Source organism: Diceros bicornis, chromosome 28 (assembly GCF_020826845.1).
Source record: "Diceros bicornis minor isolate mBicDic1 chromosome 28, mDicBic1.mat.cur, whole genome shotgun sequence".
NCBI lineage: Eukaryota > Metazoa > Chordata > Mammalia > Perissodactyla > Rhinocerotidae > Diceros > Diceros bicornis.
In genome coordinates, this window is record NC_080767.1 from 44,113,204 (window position 1) to 44,135,156 (window position 21,953).

The following is a 21,953-nucleotide window of genomic DNA, read 5'->3' on the forward strand; positions in this document are numbered from 1 at the left end:
CATAACCGGAGCACCGCCACAGGCCGCCCCCACTCCCCCCGCCGGGCACACCCCCCAACCGAGGCACCGCCCTAGGACGCAAGTCAGGGTCCGCCTTCTGCGAAGGCCGAGGAATCGATGTGTGTCCGGGGTTAGAGGTCAGGGTTCCTTCTCCACCCCGGCCAGCCCACCAGAACGCCTACGGAGAACGAGAGACTGTTGGCGAAAACCGGAGGACGAAGTCCGGCCGCCCCGACGACTCCGGAAGGCCGCCCCTTCCGGCCCCGCCCCTCCCCGCCGGCGGCGCGCCCGGTTCCGGCCGGCTCAGGGCCGCCTGCGGACGCCGCACGTAGGGCCGCAGCGCGCAGGCGCGGGCGCGGGCGCAGGCGCAGACGCGCGCGGCCGGCCCCGCCCCGCCCTGGGCCGCGAGGCGCGGGCGGGGCGATGGCGCGCGGGAGGGGCGGGGCCACGCTGCGGGCCCGGGCCATGGCCGCCGCCGACGCCGAGGTGAGGAGCGGGCCGGCGGCCGGTGGCCGGCGGGCGGGGGGCGGCTGGCCGGCGCGGGCCGGGGCGGCGGCGGGCGGGGCGCGCGCGGGCGGGGGGGGTCGCCGCGCGGCGGGGCGCGGGCCCGGCCGCCGCCGCCGCCGCCTCCCGCCGCTGCCTCAGGCCGAGGCCGGGCCGAGGCCGCCGGCGTCCGGGCCGCGCTGCGCCGGGCGCGCTTTGTGCGGGGCGGGCGGGGCGCGCGGGGAGCCCGCGGAGGGCGGAGGACAAAAGGGAAAGTGGGGCGCGCCGGCCAACTTCGGGCGCCGCCGAGGCGAGGCTGTGGCCGCGGCCGCTCCGGCCCGCTGACCTTCCGCCCGTGGCGAGCGGGACGGCCCGTCTTCCCGGAAAGTTGGCGGGCCCGGCGCGCTGCTCCCCGGCGGAGCCGCCCGGGCCGGCCGCTGTCAGGGCGCGGGCGCGGCGTGGGCTCCCGCGCGGCAGCCGCTCTCGGCGGCGGGTGCGAAAGTTCCCTTCTTTTGTTAGCGCTCGTGGCCTCCGCGGCGCGCCTTCCCGGGTGGTTGGTCCCCTCGCCCGAGCCGCGCGGACACCGACTCCGGGGGCACGCACCGCCGGCGGGAGGGCGGCGGTCGTGCGGTCCCGGGGCTGGCACGGGGGCCAGCTCGGAGAAAAGTGATGACCCGGCGGTTTTCTCAGATTGCCCCGTGTGTGGTGGTAACGGCGGGGACTGCTCGAGATGGGAGGCTCGGGCGCGGTGGGGAGCTGTTGCGGTGCTTGGTGCGTGCGTGCAACAGTGCATCTCGATCCAGGTCGTGGACAGCCTGTGTGTTTCTTTCTCTTTTCCTCGTTTTGGGACTTGACGTAAGTAAACTGGGAAGGTTCGGGGGAGTTCTTAAACTCAACGCGTGGAGTGTTTGTTGAGCGCCCACGACGTTCGAGGAAAGTGTTTGGCTCCGCGAACAGAAAGGTGGGTTGGATAACCCCGGTCACCTCCAGGCCTGTGGGAGAGCAGGTGTGCAGTGGGTCTTGGCGTCGCTGGCTGAGCACACGCCGGGTCCGGGCACCGGCTGAGCCCTGCAGGTGAGTCCTCTCGTTGAGCTTTCTCTGCCCTGTGCAGGGGTACCAAGAGGAGGAAACCAGACTGCGGAGAGAGGGAATCAGTTGTAGGACTAGCACTTGTTCTGTGTCTGGCACGTGGTGGGCTTTTAATAAATAATTGGTGACCAAGTAGCCCTAGATGTCTGTGATTCCGTAGGAGCCTTGAATAGAGGCTTGACTGAGCCGATGATGACAGCCTGTGCTTCCTAAGCCCTTACCTGTGTCCAGCCTGCCCTGACGCTTCCTGCGAATTTAGAGCCAGACAGCAGTCTCATGAGGTAGGTCCTGTTAAACCCCCACTCGCAGATGAGACAGGCACAGTGAGGCCCATCGTCACAGAGAGCGTGGCTGGGGAGATGGATGCAGGTGGTCTGGCTCTGGGGCCTGTGCTGCTAAACGTGTGCTGTGTCTGTGGTGGTCGTTTTAAGTTGATGAAAGCTCTGGGTCTAGATTTGCGATTCCAAGTCTTTATTATGGTGGTCAAAGATGGGGTGAGGGGCCTCCTGGGCAGTGGGAAGGCATGGGGTCATCTCTTGCCACTAAATCTGGGGAAGGGTTACTGGGTTCACTAACTGCCAGATGATTAAACCAGCAAAGTGGACACTTGGTGCTTATCTAACTGCATATTTATTCTTTCTTCTTTTCATTGACCTAGAAAGATAGTTACCACTTTTTCACACTAAAAAGAATTACTGAGGTAGTGGAATACATGTCCCACCCGCTTTTCGTAGATTAGTAAGTGGGGGCTCCTGGGGTTTAATGTGTGTTCAGGATTGTCCAGGACCAGAGCTTAGGGTGGTGCACTTGAGGCTTTTGACCCAGCAAAATGTCACCTTTCAGCAGGGGGACCTTCCCAGGCAAATTGTATGCTTTTCTAGCAGGGTGGCTACTATGTATTTCTTTCTTTAAGGTTATTTTCTGTTTTTTAAATAATTTTATTTATTTATTTATTTTCTTCAAAGCCCCAGTAGATAGTTGTATGTCATAGCTGCATATCCTTCTAGTTGCTGTATGTGGGACGTGGCCTTAGCATGGCCGGAGAAGTGGTGCCTTGGTGTGTGCCTGGGATCTGAACCCGGGCCGCCAGCAGCAGAGCGTGTGCACTTAACCGCTAAGCCATGGGGCCGGCCCAATTTTTTGTTTCTTAAAATAATATATGCACATGCATGTAGGTTAAAAAGTCAAATAATGCTAAAAGACGTTAAAAAAAGGCCACTCTCCTCTCCTGCCTTTCTAGAGAGGCAGCAGCCACTTGACACTATCATTTACTTCATGTTTCTAAATAATACGCCTCTGATGTTATGTCTTTATTCACCAATTTTAGGGGTTATATGTTGGCTTCCACTAATAGTAGATGACAATTTCAATGCTCTCATACTCTCTGTTTGTTATCTAGATAACTCACAATTTTGGTTAAATCTGTGTCCAGAATCTTCGTCAGTCTATTCAGGGCATTATTATGCCGTGCTGAGCCAGAAAGTAAACTACAATTGTATTTCTTTTTTTGTACAGTGTTTTTTCCTTCCCTGGAGTTAATAATTGCCTTATTTTTCCTTTGCCTGGTTTCCTTTGGACCTCAGAATAATGTTCTTGCACCTTTCATTCTGTAAAATGTTTCCCAATTGAAGTTTTCACCCCTCAACCCTGCTGACTCAGCAGTTGGCTCCTCTGTCCCCTGCCCAGGTCAGAAGGCTTGTTGTCTTGGCCTGGTGCCCACTGCATCCTGGGAGTCCTCCCCACCTTTCTTGGGAGATGAGCCCCTTCCCTGCATCTAATGGCTCCCCTACATGTGAGCTTTACTCACATCGTGGTGCGTATTTACTGACTCGTGGTGGTGGAACACATTTTCCAGTAGCTTCCCAGTAGTCTGGTGGGAGGCAGACTTTTGGGACTTGCATGTCTGAAAGTGTATTTATTCTGTCACCACACTTAAAGAATAAGTTTGGCTGGGCTTGGCATTCCAGGTTGGAAGTGATTTTGGTTATCGCTCCAGTATCCAGAATCCAGATCCAGAAATCTTCTGGTTTTCATTGTTGCTGTTGGGAAGTCCAGTTTGATTCTTAATCCTTTTTTTTTTTTTTTTTTTTGGAGGAAGATCAGCCCTGAGCTAACATCCGTGCCAGTCCTCCTCTTTTTGCTGAGGAAGACCGGCTTTGAGCTAACATCTATTGCCAATCCTCCTCCTTCCCCCCCCACCAAAGCCCCAGTAGATAGTTGTATGTCATAGTTGCACATCCTTCTAGCTGCTGTATGTGGGACACAGCCTCAGCATGGCCGGACAAGCGGTGTGTTGGTGTGTGCCTGGGATCCGAACCCGGGCCGCCAGTAGCGGACGCGAGCACTTTACCGCTAAGCCACGGGGCTGGCCCCGTGATTCTTAATCCTTAGTAAGCATTATCCTCCCACCAAAGTTTTAGGATCATTGTGCCCTTGATTTTCGTACTTTTCATCATGTGCCTAGTGGTAGCCTTTTTTCATTTATCAGGCAGGGTACTAAGTAGCCCTGAAATCTGGGAATGGAGGCCCTTTCATTTAGAGAGTTTGTTTGCTACTATTTTCTCTGTGTTCTCCTTTTCCAGTTCCTTTAGTTGAATGTTGGACTTCCTGGGCTCAGTATTCTAATTTTTGAAATCTTTTCTCCTTGTCATGTCTTGATCTTTTTGTTCTACTTTTTCGGACTGTTTTTGACTATTTTCCAATTCTTTTACTGAATTTTTAACTTCTGTCATATTTTCATGTTCTTTACTGTTCTCTTTTCCTTTTTTAATGCTTCCTGTTCTTGTTTTATGTATACAGTATCTTTGCTTATATCTTAATTTCAGTTAAATTTTTAAAATTACAGTTAAAATTTTAAAAAAATGGTTAAAAAATTTTTGTTTCCTGCATTATTTCTTTTCTTTTTTTTTTTTTAATTTTTATTTATTTATTTTTCCCCCAAAGCCCCAGTAGATAGTTGTATGTCATAGTTGCACATCCTTGTAGTTGCTGTATGTGGGATGCGGCCTCAGCATGGCCGGAGAAGCCGTGCGTCGGTGCGAGCCCGGGATCCGACCCCTGGCCGCCAGCATCAGAGCGCACGCACTTAACTGCTAAGCCCCGGGGCCGGCCCTCCTGCATTATTTCTGTTTCCCCTGCATCCCTCTTTGCTGTGGTATCTTTTGGTCTTTTTCTTTCATGCTGGAAACCTTCTTCCACTGTGTGGTGATCCTTGGCTGTTTATTCACTTTGAAGAATAAAGTACTAAAAATGGAAAGCTGAGTGTTTGGGGGGCTTGTTTACTTATTGCTGTTGCTGGAGGGTGATGACTAATGTTTTTTTGTTGGCTTGCCTCCAAATGTTATTATCTGCTGGTTTGGTTTCCTTGGAGAAGGATCCTTCAGTCTCTTGCCTTGTTGGTGTAAGCTGGATGTTCTAGAGCTAGGTTAAGGGGCAGAGGGAAGAGGAGGGTCTTCCCATGGTTCAGTAGATAACCTTTTTACCTGATCTCCCTGTGTTACTCCTGTTTTCCTTTGTGCCTGCTGTGCCCAAGTGTGGTACGTTTCTGGTGGAGCTTTTACAGAGCTAGCCTTCTGGTCTCCTGTGGCAGCAGATGAGGAGGGCTTGCCTCAGTGGGCAGGAGGGGCCTGGGGACCTGGAAGTACAATGTTCCTTACTCACATTTTTATACTCACACCCCTTTTTAGCTCCAGGTGTCACCCCCATCTTCTGAGCCTTTCCATGGTTCTGTGGGGCCAGTCAGCCTGCTTCTTAGCGGTAACTCCCTTATTTAGTTCCTTCTATCTCTGCTCTGTGGAGTGATTGAGTTTTCCTCCATTTGCCGTATTCCTATTCATGTTTTGTGTACAGTTTCAGGTGTCTCCTAGGTTAGTCTATGTTTCTCTTTCCTGTTCCTGTCTTTGGTTGGTTTTTGATATGAGCAGGAGGTGGAAAGTCTATTCTGCCATCTAGAAATCAGAAGCATTTACTGTAAATCTTGAAAGCGAATTTTCACCCACCCTAAAAACACAGCTGTCCTGTGGAAAGGGCTGCCCATCTCGAGATCTTACTGTGTAGTGTGTGGTTCTGGAGTCATAGCAGAGGTTAGCAAGGGCAACAGATGTGCCTCAGCCCTCATGTCCTTTGGGAGATGCTCTTGGAGACCCCACGTGTGGTCAGTGCCAGAGTGGGGCTGGAGCTCCATTTCCTGCTTCTGCTTTCTGTCGTAGCACAAACCAGTTTGTATGTTTGACCACATTTTATTGAGTTTGTCTTTGAAAATAATTTATTTAACTGATAACCATGTTTTGGGCTCTTCTCTTTAGGAGCTCTATGTTCTCTGTCGTTTCGTTGGCCCGCCATGTTTGGTAGACGCCTTTATCTTACTGTAAGTGGCCGTTTTGATTTCAGCTTATGTTGCTTGCGCAGCAAATCAGGTAGGAAATAGTTATTGGAGCCATTATTTTGGCCTACTGCAGGTGTGATACAAAAAGCATCAGTTCCAGGATTGAGAAGTCCTCCCATTTACTGTTCTGCTTTTATTTTTTTTAATTTTTTAATTTTTTTGTGAGGAAGATCAGCCCTGAGCTAACATCCATGCTAATCCTCCTCTTTTTGCTGAGGAAGACCAGCTCTGAGCTAACATCCATTGCCAGTCCTCCTCCTTTTTTTTCCCCCAAAGCCTCAGTAGATAGTTGTATGTTATGGTTGCACATCCTTCTAGTTGCTGTATGTGGGATGTGGCCTCAGCATGGCCGGAGAAGCAGTGCGTCGGTGCGCGCCCGGGATCCAAATCCGGGCCGCCAGTAGCCGAGTGTGCGCACCTAACCGCTAAGCCGCGGGGCCAGCCCTGTTCTGCTTTTATTTAACTTCTAGTATTTTCATTTATTAAAAAAAAAAAATCTCTTTGAAGGTTATGGATTTTGAAAAACAAAAGTTGAAGTGGTTCTTTTAACTCTTCGAAAGTGGTATTTATTTTGAAATGGTGTCTTCCTAGATAGAAGGTCACTTTCCCAATAACATCACTATCAGTTGCTATTTTGTTTTGGAAAGTTTTTGGACTGCTTTCTGCATCCTACTTTTAATAGATTTGTAGTTCTTGATCAGAGTCTATTTAAAATGCTCTTTCCAAGGGGTCTATAAGCATTTAATTGATTGAGCACCTTCTGTTTATGAGGTGCTATTCTAGACATTGTGTAGAGGATATACAAGTTTTTGAGATTAGTCCCTGATTTCATGAAATTTAAGAGTGTAATAGAACAAATGTTACCAAGCAGGACATGAGACGGAATCACTTAAAAGTAAGCAAGATGAGGCCTGTGTCGTTGCACTGATTGTTGCAGCCAGACTGTTTTGGGAAAGGCTCCTTGAGGAAGATTAGTTAGTCCAGGTCTTAAAGGAGGTGAGGCATGAATTGGAATGGCTATGTATATAGTATGTATGTTTCAAAAAAAAAAAAAAAAAAATAGACATTTTAGCAAATCTAGAAAATTGAAACCTAGAAACCTAAGAATGTCAAATATTTGTCATCTGTTTTTTTCTGATGCTTATGAGTGTGCATGTTGATGTTTATAAGTGGCTGTAATTGGTAAGTACGTGCTATTTGCACTCTCCAGTTTCACATATTATCTCGTGCATCCGTGCCTTTGACATTTTTAATAACCACTTGGTGTTTGTTATCTAGATGTCCCCATTTCCTTGGTTGTGAATTGGGTGAGTCTGTATCCTTTGGTGCATGGTGGAATTACTAAGTCAGAAGGGGCAGGTGGCATGAGGTGAAGCTGGAGTGGCAGGGCCAGGTCACATAGGGCCTTGTCACTGTGGTGACAAGTTGGTAGTTTCCTGGGCACTATAGACAGTCACTGAAGGAGTTTAGGCACGAATGCATGCTGCTGTGTGGAGAGTGGATTGAAGGATTATCAAGTGGAAGCAGGGGGACCAGTGAATAGGTCTTGGGCCCGGTGGCATGGTGGGGCTGCAGAGAGGCTCATGGATTGTCAAGGTATATATGTTTAAATATAATTTTTTGGGTAGGTAGGACAGTTATATGGTTCAAAATTCAAAAAGCATAAAAGAGTATAAAGTGAAACATCTCCCTCCTTTGTGCGCTAGCCACTCAGTTCTTCTCTGGGCAGGCCGCCACTATTGTAATCATTGAGCATATACAAGGAAATGCTTATGTAGATATTTTATCATTGAACTTTTTCAAACCGATTCAGAAGTAGATATGGTGGTAGAATGAGCTCCATGTACCTAGCCCCAGCATCAGCAGTTCTCTCCTCATGGCCAGTCCCCACGCCATCCTCAGTGACTTTGAAGCAGTTATCAGACGTTTCATCTATGAATATTTCAGTTAGTATAAATATTTCAGTCGATAGATATCCAGTCACTGTTTAGATTTATTTCATTTCACATTGGGAAAAAATATGTTCTGTTCATTGCCCTTGATAGATCTCTCTTAAATCTCAGTCTATTGATGTCCATTCTTTATTTTTCTCTTGTTATTAAGTTTTGAAGATAATGGTTCATTTGTCCCAAAATTTCCCATAACCTTGATTTTGCTGATTGCATTCTTATGATGTTTAACATGTTCCTCTGTGCTCTGTATTTCCTGTTGTTGATATTTAAGATCTAGAGCTGCTGTTTTCCAGAATGATGGCCGGTAGCCACATGTGGCTCTTGAGCAATTGAAATGTGGTTAGTGTGAATTGAGATGTGCTGTGAGTGCAAAATACACACGGATTTCAAAGTTGGTGCGAGAAAGAATGTGAAGTGTCACATTAGTACTTTAAAAAAGTATTGATTGCATGTTGGAATATAATATTTTGTATATTTGGGTTAAATAAAATATTACTAAAAGTAATTTGTGTTTCTAATTCCTTTTTTTAATGTGGTTACTAGAAAATTTAAAATTACATATATGGCTCACACTTGTGGCTCACGTTGTCTTTTTTTTTTTTGGTGAGGAAGATCAGCCCTGAGCTAACATACGTGCTAATCCCCCTCTTTTTGCTGAGGAAGACCGGCTCTGAGCTAACATCTATTGCCAATCTCCTCCTTTTTTTTTTCCCCCCAAAGCTCCAGTAGATAGTTGTATGTCATAGTTGCACATCCTTCTAGTTACTGTATGTGGGACGCAGCCTCAGCATGGCCAGAGAAGTGGTGCATCCGTGTGTGCCCAGGATCCGAACCCAGGCCGCCAGTAGCGGAGTGCGCGCACTTAACCGCTAAGCCACGGGGCCGGCCCTCACGTTGTCTTTTGATTGGACAGCTCTGGGCTAGAGGCTCCATCAGATGTAGGTTTGTCTTTAAAAAATTTGTTTTTTAGCAAGAATATATGTAACTGGTATTGAGGTTTTTTTAATCAGGCATAATAAGTCTGATCATTTTGCTTTGTGATGTTAGCAGTCATTGATATTCATTGCTCAGAATCATTAACTGATTAGGGGTTGCAAAATGGCAGTCTCTCTTCATTTTTTTTTTTGTGAGGAAGATCAGCCCTGGGCTAACATCTATGCTAATCCTCCTCTTTTTGCTGAAGAAGACCAGCTCTGAGCTAACATCTATTGCCAATCCTCCTCCTTTTTTTTTTCCCCCCAAAGCCCCAGCAGATAGCTGTACGTCATAGTTGCACATCCTTCTAGTTGCTGTATGTGGGACGCGGCCTCAGCATGGCTAGAGAAGCGGTGCATCCGTGTGTGCCCAGGATCCGAACCTGGGCCGCCAGTAGCGGAACGCGCGCACTTAACCGCTGAGCCACAGGGCCGGCCCCTTTCTTCATTTATTAACTGGGGTACCTCTACAAAGAAAAACTCCTTGGTTACTGTGAAGTACAACTCCTACGGGAGAGGGGGGATGGATTCTTGGTACTATATGGAAAGCACCTGCTACCCAGTAGCCTCCTGATAAGCACTAGCCGAAGAAAGGCTTAGAGGGTTCTCTGTCCTGTGTGGTTTGAAAATTGTTTCCTAAGCTGGTTAAGATGAACTCTATCCTTGGAGTCTAGGTCCTCCCCTCCCTATCAGATTCCAAGGCTAGCATTTAGACTTCGAGAATCTTGGTTGCTTCCCCATCCTTGCTGGTTGCCTGTGTTCTGTGAACTCCTTGAACTCGAAGGTGAAACAAAATGCCAGTCATTATATGGGCCAGTGAATGGTCAAGTGTTCCCCTGTCTCCAGCTGAGTCAGCCCTCTATTTTCCTTCTCTTATAGAAGTAGTCTGCTAGAATTTGTCATTATGGTTTTGTAGTACCTGTCGCTAGCCAGGTTCAGTACCAATAAGACATTTAACCAAAGCATGAAGACTGTATTTTTTTTTTGGTAAATTTTATTAATGTATGACACATATCAGAAAAATGCACACGTTATGTATGTGTTATCATACATGTCTCCAGTACCTAGTTCAAGCAGGAAACATTACCAGAGCCTCTTTATGCCCCTTCCAGTCCTGCACTTCCCCAAGGGTGTCTGCTACCCAGACTTCTGATACCTGGGTTAGTTTTGCCTGATTCTGAACTTTATATAAAGGACGTCATGCAGTGTGTGCTCTACAATCAACGTGATGTTTCTAAGATTCATCTGTGCTGTTGCATACTGTGGTAGTTTGTTTATTCTCATTACTGTATAATTTTCCATTGTCTGAGTATGCCACAGTTTCTTTATTCATCGTATTATCCATGGACATTTGAATTGTTTCCAGTTTTGGAGTATTCAAATAAAGGTGATGTGAACATTCTCGTATGTGTTTTTTGGTGAACGTAGGTACACGTTTCTTTTGGGGTCTGCCTAGGAGTGGGAATGTCGAGTCACGGTATGTGCAAATACATCCCGAGTGGTTGTGCCAAATGACAAATGTAAGAAAGCACCGATTACTCCAGGTCCTCGGTAACACTTGATGTTGTTTGTCCTTTGCTTTTTAGCCATGCTGGTAGGTGTGTAGTGGGTCTTACTGTGGTTTAATTTGCATTTCCTCAATGACTAATAATGTTGAGTGCCAGTATGCTTTTTGGTTGTTTTGTTTAGCCACTTTTGGGATGTGCCTATTTAAACATCTGTATTTTTTGGGGGAAGATATTTTATTCCTTTATATAGGTGGATAATATTCCATTGTATGGATATACTGCATTTTGTGTATCTATTTATCAGTTGTTTCCTTTTTTTGGCTGTTATGAGTAATGCTGCTATGAACATTCACGAACAAGTGTTGTATAGACATATGTTTTCATTTCTTTTGGGTGTATACTTACGAGTAGAATTGCTGGGCATATGGGCATAGAGTTAGAGTGAGAAAACTGCCAAACTGTTTTCCACAGCAGTTGTGGCATTTTACGTTCCTACCAGCAATGTACGAGGAGTCCAATTTCTCCACGTTCTTGTCAACACTTGTTGTTAGCTGTCTTTTTGATTATAGCCATTCTCTTGGATGTGAAGTGGTATCTTTTTGTGTTTGTTTTTCCCCCCAGTTATTCAGGTCATATTGGTTTATAATATTGTGTAATTTCAGGTGTACATTATTATTTATTAGTTTCTGTATAGACTGCATTGTGCTCACCACCAATAGTCTAATTTTTATCCATCACTATACATATGTGCCCCTTTACCCCTTTCGCCCACTCCCCCCACCCCCTTCCCCTCTGGTAACCACTAATCTGCTTTCTTTATCTATGTGTTTATTTATCTTCCATATATACGTGAAATCATACAGTGTTTGTTTTTCTCTGTCTGGTTTATTTTATTATTTTTTTAATTTTTATTTACTTATTTTTCCCCCAAAGCCCCAGTAGATAGTTGTGTGTCATAGCTGCACATCCTTCTAGTTGCTGTATGTGGGACGTGGCCTCAGCATGGCTGGAGAAGCGGTGCGTCAGTGCACGCCCGGGATCCAAACCCGGGCCTCCAGCAGTGGAGCGCGCGCACTTAACCACTAAGCCATGGGGCCGGCCCTCTGTCTGGCTTATTTCACTTAACATAATACCCTCAAGGTCCATCCATGCTGTTCCAAATAGGACGATTTTGTCTTTTTTTATGGCTGCGTAGTAGTCTCTTGTATATATATATGCCACATCTTCTTTATTCATTCATCAGTTGATGGGTGCCTGGGTTGCTTCCATGTCTTGGCTGTTATGAATAATGCTGCAATGAACATGGGGTGTGTAAATCTCTTTGAATTGTTGATTTCGTGTTCTTTGGATAAATACCCAGTATTGGGATAGCTGGATTGTATGGTATTTCTATTTTTAATTTTTTGAGAACTCTCCATACTGTTTTCCATATTGGTTGCACCAGTTTGCATTCCCACCAGCATTGTATGAGGGTTCTTTTTTTTCCATATCCTCACCATATTTTGTTGAGAATTTTTGCATCTATGTTCATCAGTGATATTGGCCTGTAATGTTCCTTCTTTGTGTTGTTCTTGTCTGGTTTTGGTATCAGGATAATGTTGGCCTCATAGAATGAGTTAGGAAGCATTCCATCTTCAGTTTTTTGGTATAGTTTGAGAAGGATAGATATTAATCTTCTTTGAATGTTTGGTACAATTCTCCAGAGAAGCCATCTCGTCCTGTACTTTTGTTTTTGTTTTTTGGGAGCTTTTTGATTATTGTTTCAATCTCTTTACTTGTGATTGGTCTATTCAGGTTCTCTATTTCTTTTTGATTCAGTTTTGCAAGGTTGTATGAGTCTAAGAATTTATATATTTCTTCTATGTTGTCCAATTTGTTGGTGTATAGTTTTTCGTAGTATTCTCTCATAATTCTTTGTGTTTCTGTGGAATCCGTTGTAATTTCTCTTCTTTCAATTTTAATTTTATTTATTTGTGCCTTCTCTCTTTTTTTCTTAGTGACTCTGGCTAAGGGTTTGTCAATTTTATTTGTCTTTTCAAAGAACCAGCTGTTAGTTTCATCGATCCCTTCTATCGTTTTTTTAAGGCTTTATTTTACTTATTTCTGCTCTAATTATTATTTTCCTCCTTCTGCTGACTTTGGGCTTTGTTCTTCCTTTTCTAGTTCTGTTAGGTGTAGTTTAAGATTACTTATTTGAGATTTTTCTTCTTTGTTGAGGTAGGCCTGTATTGCTATAAATTTTCCTTAGTTCTGCTTTTGGTGCATCCCATAAGAGTTGGTATGTTGTATTCTCATTTTCATTTGTCTCCAGGTATTTTTTATTTTTTTCATTGATCCAGTGGTTGTTCAGTAGCGTGTTGTTTAGTCTCCACATATTTGTGACTTTCCTAGCCTTTTTCTTGTAGTGAATCTGTAGTTTCATAGCATTGTGCTCAGAAAAGATGCTTGCTGTGATTTCAATCTTCTTAAATTTATTGAGGCTTGCCTTGTTTCCCAACATATGGTCTATCTTTGAGAATGTTCCATGTGCACTTGAGAAGAATGTGTATTCTGCTGTTTTTGGATAGGATGTTCTATATGTATCTATTAAGTCCATCTTGTCTAGTATTTCATTTAAGGCCACTGTTTCCTTGTTGGCTTTCTGTCTGGATGATCTGTCCATTGATGTAAGTGAGGTGTTGAGGTCCCCTACTATTATTGTGTTTCTGTCACTTTCTCCCTTTAGGTCTGTTAATAGTTGCTTTGTATACTTTGGTGCTCCTGTGTTAGGTGCACATATATTCATAAGTGTTATGTCCTCTTGATGGAATGTCCCTTTTGTCATTATATACTGCCCCTCTTTGTCTCTCTTTGCCTTTTTTATTTTGAAGTCTACTTTGATATAAGTATGGCAACACTTGCTTTGTTTTGCTTGCCATTTGCTTAGAGTATCGTCATCCATCCCTTCACTCTGAACCTATGTTTGTTTTTAGAGCTGAGATGTGTTTCCTGGAGGCAGCATATTGTTGGGTCTTGATTTTTGATCCATCCAGCCACTCTTTGTTTTTTTTTTGTGAGGAAGATCAGCCCTGAGCTAACATCCATGCCAATCCCCCTCCTTTTGCTGAGGAAGACTGGCCCTGGGCTAACATCTGTGCCCATCTTCCTCTACTTTATATGGGACCCCGCCGAAGCATGGCCTGACAAGTGGTCCATCGGTGCGCACCCAGGATCCGAACCCGGGTCGCCAGCAGCGGGCCGCACGCACTTAACCACTACGCCGCGGGGCCAGCCTCAGTCTTTGTTTTTTGATTGGAGGATGCAATCCATTTACATTTAGAGTGATTCTTGATATATGAGGGGTCAATACTGCCATTTTATCTCTTGTTTTCCGGTTCCATATTTCCATTGTTTCTTTTTTCTTGTATTTCTGACTGCCGTTTCAGTTTGGTGGTTTTCTCTGTTTTCTTTTTATTTGTGATTTGTGACTCTGCTCTGGTTTTTTTGTTTAGTGGTTACCGTGAGGTTTGTATAAAAGATCTCATAGATATGATAGTCCATTTTCTGATAGCCTCTTATCTCCATTAGCCTAAGCAGCTTCCATCCCTCTCCTCTTCCCCTTCTGAGTTACTCTTGTCACAAATTGTTCTTTTCTGTGTTGTGAGTTTGTGACTAAATTGAAGTGTTTATGGTTATTTTTGATGCTTTCCTTCCTTTTGTCTTTTATGTTATAATTGTTTACTGACCTATTCTGATATAGAGCTGCAATTTTCTGATTTTGTCTGTTTATCTCCTTGCTCAAGGCTTTGTAAACCTTTGCCTTTTGTTACAGGTTGGAGGGCTTCCTTCATCATTTCTTGTAAGGGAGGTATAATGGCGATGAACTCCCTCAGCTTTTGTTTATCTGGCAAGGCTTTTATTTCTCCATCATATCTGAAGGATAGTTTTGCTATATAGAGTATTCTTGGCTGAAAGTTTTTGTCTTTCAGTATTTTGAATATATCATTCCATTCTCTCCTAGCCTGTAAGGTTTCTGCTGAGAAATCCACTGAAAACCCAATATGGGTTCCTTTGTGGGTTATTTTCTTCTGCCCTACTGCCCTTAATATTTTTTCTTTGTCATTGACTTTTGCCAGTTTTAATAGTATATGCCTTGGAGAAGTTCTTTTTGCATTGATGTAATTAAGAGTTCTGTTGGCTTCATGTGCTTGTAAATCCAGTTTCTTCACAGGTTTGGGAAGTTCTCAGCTATTATTTCTTTGAGCAGGCTTTCTGCTCCATTCTCCCTTGAAATACCTATAATCCTTAGGTTGCTTTTCTTAATTGAGTCAGATATTTATCGAAGAATTTTTTCATTTTTAAAAATCTTAGTTCTCTTTCCTCCTCCACCTGAAGTATTTCTTTATTTCTGTCTTCTGAATGACTAGTTCTGTCTTCTGTAACATCAGCTTTATTTTTTTTGGATTCTAGATTATTTTTTTTTCTCATTAATTGTGTTCTTCATATCCAGAATTTGGTTTTTTTTTTTTTTTTTAGAGTTTCAGTCTCTTTGGTGAAGTATTCCTTCTGCTCATTCTGAGCTCATTGAACTTTCTGAGTTTTCTTCCTTTCTTTCTTCCTTCCTTCCCTCCAATCCCCTCCCTTCCCCTCCCTTCCCTTCCTTCCCTTCTTTCTTTCCTCTGAGGAGGATTGGCTCTGAGCTAACATCTGTGCCCATCTTTCTCTATTTTGTATGTAGGATGCTGCTACAGCATGGCTTGATGAGTGGTGCGTTGGTCCGTGCCTGGGATTCAAGCCTGTGAACCCTGGGCTGCTGAAGCAGAGCATGTGAACTTAAGCACTACGCCACTGGGCTGGCCCCCTGAGTTTGCTTGTAATTCGTTGAGTTTCTTTTTTCTTTTTTCTTTTTTTTTTGCTGAGGAAGATTAGCCCTGAGCTAACATCTGTTGCCAGTCTGTCTTTTTTTGCTAGAGGAAGATTAGTCCTGACCTAACAACTGTGCAAGTCTTTCTCCACTTTATATGTGGGTTGCTGCCACAGTATGGCTGATGAGTGATGTAGGAGGTCTGTGCCTGGGATCTAACCCGTGAACTCTGGCCACTGAAGTGGAGTGCGCTGAACTTAACCAGTACGCCATGGGGCCGGCCCCTCCTTGAGTTTCTTTGTGACAACTATTTTGAATTCTCTGTCATTTAGATTGTAAATTTCTGTGAGTTCAGGATTGGTTTCTGGAGACTTGTCATTTTTCTTCTGCTCTGAAGTGTTAATGTAGTTCTTCATGGTGTTTGATGAAGTGATCCTTTGCTGGTAGATTTATGGTAGTATCAGTTCGCAGATTCCACGTGCCACCGCTGGGAGGGGGGCAGGAGCTGTGTGTTCTGATCCTGCCCCATCTGCTGGAAGTCGTGCAGGTAGGGCTGCTCTGTGTTTGCCCAGGCCGGCCGCAGCGGCTCTGCAAGTTCTGCTCCTGTGGGCAGGCCTCTGTGCTGAGCAGGCAGGTGGGGCAGCATAGGCAGGGCCTCTGTGCTTGGCAGGGGACCAGCTGAGCTGCTGTGTGCTAGGCAGGAGGAGCACCTATGTGGAGGCTGAGCTGCCACTCAATGGGACCCATGAGCTGCTGTGCTCCATGGGTGGGGCTCCTTCTCACCTGCACTGCACTAGTGGGGAGGGGTGCCCACGTAGGGGCTGCGCTGGCGCTTGGTGGATCCTGTGGGCTGCTGTGCTCCGGAGGCGGGGGCGCCTTCTCGCCTGCGCTGTGCTCAGCAGGTAGGGCTGAGCATTCTCACCGGCAGGGCGCCGTGGGACAGTGGGTGCTCCTGTGGGCTGGGCTGCAACTCCGGAAACGTTCATGCAGGCCAGGCTGTCCTGCCTCCTCTTACAGTCACGCCGGCTACTGTGTGAGCATCCGTGACCTTGCTCGCTGCTGCTGGGGCCAGGGAGGGGTGCGCTCGCCTATTTCCACTGCCTCCTGGCGATCCAGGTGTATGGCTGCGTGGATCTGTCAGAAGTCCTGTTCTGCTGTACAGGGAGTCCTCTGCTGGTTAATGAATGTCCATTTAGTTGTAACTTAAAGGAGAAAGACTAACGGAACAACTCACTCCGCCTTGATGGTGACGTCGCTTGGACCCTTCTTGTGTGTTTTTTTTTTTTTGTGAGAAAGATCGGCCCTGAGCTAACATCTGCCAATCCTCCTCTTTTTTTTTTTTTTTTTTGTTGAGGAAGACTGGCCCTGGGCTAACATCCATGCCCATCTTCCTCTACTTTATATGGGACGCCGCCACTGCATGGCCCGACAAGCGGTGCGTTGGTGTGTGCCCAGGATCCGAACCCGCGAACCCTGGGCCGCTGCAGCGGAGTGCGCACACCTAACCGCTTGCGCCACTGGGCTGGCCCCCTTGTTGTGGTTTTGATTTGGATTTCCCTAATGACTAATGATGTTCAGGGTTTTTTTTGGCTTATTGGCCATTTGTGTATCTCCTTTGCAGAAATGTCTCTAGTAATCCTTTGCCCATTTCGATTGGATTGTTTGCGTTTTTGTTGTTGAATTGTGAAAGTTTTTTGAATATTGAAGATTGTATATACAAATCCCATATAGATATATGATTAGCAAATATTTTCTCTCATTCTGTAGGTTGTCTTTTCACTTTTTTGGTAGTGTTCTTTGAAGTGCAAATGTTTTTAATTTTGATGAAGTCAAATTTATCTGTTTTTTTCTTTTGTTGTTTGTGCTTTTGGTGTCATATCTAAGAGTCCATCGCCAAATCCAATGTCATGAAGATACCCTGTGTTTTCTTCTAAAAATTTTATAGTTTTAGCTCTTATATTTTGGTCTATGATCTATTTGACTTAATTTTTGTATATGGTGTGAGATAGGGGTCCAACTTTATTCTTTTGCATGTGGAAATCTAGTTGTTCCAGCACCATTGGTTGAAAAGACTGTTCTTTCCCCTCAAGTTATCGTCATACCTTTGTTGTAAATCATCAGTCAGTCGATCCTAGATGTTAGGACTCATTTCTAGACTCAGTTCCAGTACTTCTTTTCCTTTTTGCTGAGGAAGGTTCACCCTGAGCTAACATCAGTTCCAGTACGTTGACTTACCTGTGTGTCCTTGTGCCAGTACCACACTATCTTGAATACTGTAGCTTTGTAGTAAGTTTCAAAATTGGGGAGTGTGAGTTCACCAATTTTGTTTTGCTCTTCTGGGTCCCTTGCAATTCCATGTGAATTTTAGGATTAGCTTGTCCATAGCTGCAAAAAAACCTTTTAGGATCTTGATAGGGATTGCATTGAATTTGTAGATTCCTTTGGGGAGTATTACCGTCTTAAAGACATGAAGTCCTCTGATCCATGAGCATGGGATGTCTTTCCATTGTTTTAGGTCTTGTCTAATTTCTTTCAATGTCTTTTTGTCTTCATCAGTTTAGCTAAAGTTTTGTGAATTCTGTTATCTCTTCAAAGCATCAGCTTTTGTTGATATGCTCTGTTTTTCTCTTCTCTTTCATTTACTTCTACTCTAATCTTGATTAATTCTTCTGCTTGCTTTGGGGTTAGTTTACACTTTCTGAAATCAGTTTTTTGCATGTAGTTTGAGGTGTGGGGATCAAGATTCGCTATCTTCTATATGAATCTGCACTTGAACCAGCATCGTTTACCAGAAAGGCCATCCTTTACCCACTGCACTTCAGTGTCAGTTTTGCCCTAAGTGAGAAAACCACATACGTGAGGCTCTAGAAGACTGGTTTTTCGTAGTAACTCCTTAATGTCTCTTGCTGTTAGCATTGATCAACAGGTGGAAATTACTAAATAGGGGCCGGCCCCGTGGCTTAGCGTTGAAGTGCGTGCGCTCCGCTACTGGCGGCCTGGGTTCGGATCCAGGGCGCGCACTGACGCACCGCTTCTCCGGCCATGCTGAGGCTGCGTCCCACATACAGCAACTAGAAGGATGTGCAACTATGACATACAGCTATCTACTGGGGCTTTGGGGAAAAAAAAAAGGAGGAGGATTGGCAACAGATGTTAGCTCAGAGCCGGTCTTCTTCAGCAAAAAGAGGAGGATTAGCATGGATGTTAGCTCAGGGCTGATCTTCCTCACAAAAAAATAAATAAATAAAAGTCAGAAGCAGTTAAATTCAAGCTTCCTACCCATAAACTGTTTTAGCGTCAAACCAGGGATGGTAGGAGGAGGCATGATCGTTCCTGAGCGTACTGGTGACGTGTCACCTCACAGAAGTGCACTCAGTCCAGTCTGTGGAGCGAGCAGGTTGCCCCATGGGCGCTGGAGTCTTCTGCCTCCCCTCGCACAGCGTGTTCCTGGGCAAATCAGGCAGCTCAACAGGGAGCATATAGCCCTTACTGCTTGTTCTTTCTCTCCTCTAATTTCTGTCTCCGTTTTTTTGTCTATCTGCTGTAAGCTGTTTGATCATCATGCAAGGCAATGCCTAGTACTTAGTGTGGTGGAGATGCAGGTTAGATACAGGTGGCCTTGCTCCTCGTTCTTCATGTTTCCAGTTTGTTTTTTATTAACAGTTAAAAGATCATTTAATTTTGCTTTTTAACATTTGTATGTGTATGACAGGAACAGCTGGGCTGCTAGCCTCCTTCTTATCTCTGTCCCCTCTCCCTTGCTCCCCTCTGTGGCAGAGGTTTCTGCTGAGTGCCTACTTTGGGAAGTTGGCCTGGGTCTCACTCTCAAGGTACCCAGCCTGGCAATGGATGCAGTTGTGTAGGGAAGCTGTTGGACTTTCTCATGTGCTTGGCATTTGTTGTCTGCATATGTGGGGCAGTAAGACAGGACAGCCGTGACTGTGGTGTGTGTGCAGAGGTCCCTCAGAAATCCCTATTTGAGGATAATGCCCGGGGCCGGCCCTGTGGCATAGCGGTTAAGTGCGCGCGCTGTGCTGCTGGCGGCCCGGGTTCGGATCCCGGGCACGCACTGACACACCGCTTGTCAGGCCATGCTGTGGCTGCGTCCCATATAAAGCAGAGGAAGATGGGCATGGATGTTAGCCCAGGGCCAGTCTTCCTCAGCAGAAAAAGAGGAGGATTGGCATCGACTGTTAGCTCAGGGCTGATCTTCCTCACAAAGAAAAAAAGAAAAAGAAAAGAGGATAATGCCCACCCTTGTGGCCATTCTTCTGTTTTGTTCTGTTTGTACTGCTTTATAGACTGACTTTTTCCCTGGTCTCAAGTTCAAACTTCTCTCCTCCAGGTGTGCAGAACTTTCTTTTAGTTTTGTCCGTTACCCTTAAGCATGCTGAACTGAGATTTGGGGCAGCCTCCCCTTCCTGGTTCAGATCTCTGGGACCAAGGTGCGTGAGTCAGTTTGGTACCACCTGTGTGCACTGGCCACCTTAGGGTGGAGCCGCACAGCAGGTGTTCCAGAAGGGTCGAGTGGCAGGAATCACATGCATTGTCGTGCTGCCCAGAGGTGCTGGACGCTGGGGCAGAAGGCTTCGGTCTGTCGGGGGGGTGAGCAAGGACTTCCCCAAGAGATGCTGTTTGGGTAGGACCTGAAAGAATACACGCATTTGCTGGGCAGAGAACTAAGGTGTTTGAGATTTGTGGGGGCCTGGACTGAGGCTGCCTCCAGTAAGCAGTGGGAGGGGGCTCCCCTTCCCTGGAAGTGCAGTGAAGGCTGGTGGATCCTAGATGATCCCTGTGTTCTGGTGCTGGGGACCCAACAGGACACAGGAGTAAAGGAAGAGCTCACTTGCTCTCCCACTGCCCAGAGGAAGTCAGGGCCAGCTCTGTCCACCACTGAAGTTTCAAGGGTGGGTCACCAAGAAGGGAGGACAGACGTAGGCTGGCTGGATGTTGTTAACCAAATTCAGCTGCCTAGCCTTGTTTCTTAAGTTGAAATTTGTAACAATAGAATATTGTTTGTCTAGTGTGTGAAATACTTTGTGGCAATGTTGTCATAAGACTCTGTAAGTGACAGAGACTTCATTTGGTAGGCCTTAACTGCTTGGGTTATTTTAAGAAGAGTTGCCTTTTAAGAAAAATTGATTTGTTTTATTTTATGAGCAATTAGTCAATGAGTGCAAACTCTTGGATGGCACAATGGAGTGAGAACTTTGTGGCGTGGATTTTAGAATCAAGATCAGAACTTCTAGAACAGTTCCTACGTGTTCCAGAATGTGTTGAGGGAATCATTGCCCTTGTAGGTTATCACGTGTTTTTTCTCGGAACATTGCTTTTGTGTTTGCTCTTCCTTCTTTGCTCTTGTATGATGTTCAGGATTCTTAACATTTTGCAAGAAATGCTACCATCTGTTAGTTCCAGAGAAGACTATGGCTGGGTAGCTTGGTACTTTCAAATGACACAGAGGCCCTTCTCTAGTTACACAATGCTTTCCTTCCCGGTGGTGGGCGAACTGTGAGCACTTTACCTGTTTTCATTTGTTTACTTGTGACGCAGGCCTTCCAGTCAGGAACTGTTATCCCAGCCTTACAGGTGAGACGGAGGCCAGAGAGGTGACTCACTTGCCCAGGGTTGCTGGTTCATTGGAGAAGGCCGGGTACTGTGGCACAGTGGAGATGTGGTGGACAGAGGGATGGAGCAGGGAGGGGCAGCTGTGTAAGGCCTCAGCTGCCAGAGGGTTTGGGTGGAGGGGTGAACTGCTCCAGCTGCGCTGCAGGGCAAGGGTGGGCACAGAAGGACATTCAGGAGACATTGAGGGAGTCCCAATGAGAGATGGGAGCTTGGACGAGGGTGGAAACAGCTGAGGTGCTAGGGATAGGTCAGACTCTTGACGTGTATGTGCAGGAAGAGCAAAAAGGAGTAGATGAGTGAAAGAAATAAGCACCCGAGGGGCCGGCCCCGTGGCTTAGCGGTTAAGTGCGCTCGCTCCGCTACTGGCCGCCTGGGTTCGGATCCGGGGCGCGCACCGACGCACCGCTTCTCTGGCAGTGCTGAGGCTGCGTCCCACATACAACAACTAGAAGGGTGTGCAACTATGACATACAACTATCTACTGGGGCTTTGGGGGGACAACAGAAAGGAGGAGGATATGCAATAGATGTTAGCTCAGAGCTGGTCTTCCTCAACAAAAAAAGAGGAGGATTAGCATGGATGTTAGCTCAGGGCTGATCTTCCTCACAAAAAAAAAAAAAGAAATAAGCACCTGGAAGAATAAGATACAGAGTGTGTTTCCATTTCTTAACTCTTGAATTTCTTTTTTTTAAAAAAATATTTATTGTGTGTGTGTGTGTGTGAGGAACATCAGCCCTGAGCTAACATCCATGCCAATCCTCTTCTTTTTGCTGAGGAAGACTGGCCGTAAGCTAACATCTGTGTCCATCTTCCTCCACTTTGTATGGGACGCCGCCGCAGCATGGCCTGACAAGCGGTGCGTCGGTGCGCGCCTAGGATCCAAACCCGGGCCACCAGCAGTGGAGAGCGCGCACTTAACCACTACACCACGGAGCCGGCCCCTTGAATCTAACAATGTTTTCATGTATAAATCTTGCACTTCTTTTGTTAAATATGTCTCTAAGTATTCTTTTTGATGCTTTTGTAATGGAATTGTTTTCTTAATTTCATTTTTAGGTTGTTCATTGCTAGTGTATAGAAATACAATTGATT

General features: G+C 45.8%; 1 protein-coding gene across 1 annotated transcript in view; it reads left to right on the top strand.

Annotated features, from left to right (window-relative positions):
* Positions 1 to 428: 428 nt before the first annotated feature.
* The window catches only part of EHMT1 (euchromatic histone lysine methyltransferase 1), a 194,319-nt gene continuing 172,794 nt past the window's right edge, over positions 429 to 21,953 (top strand). Inside the window, exon 1 of the mRNA XM_058524654.1 lies at positions 429 to 486. Coding sequence (XP_058380637.1) covers positions 466 to 486 — 21 coding nt within the window. The 5' untranslated portion in view covers positions 429 to 465. The remainder of the gene's footprint in view (positions 487 to 21,953) is intronic.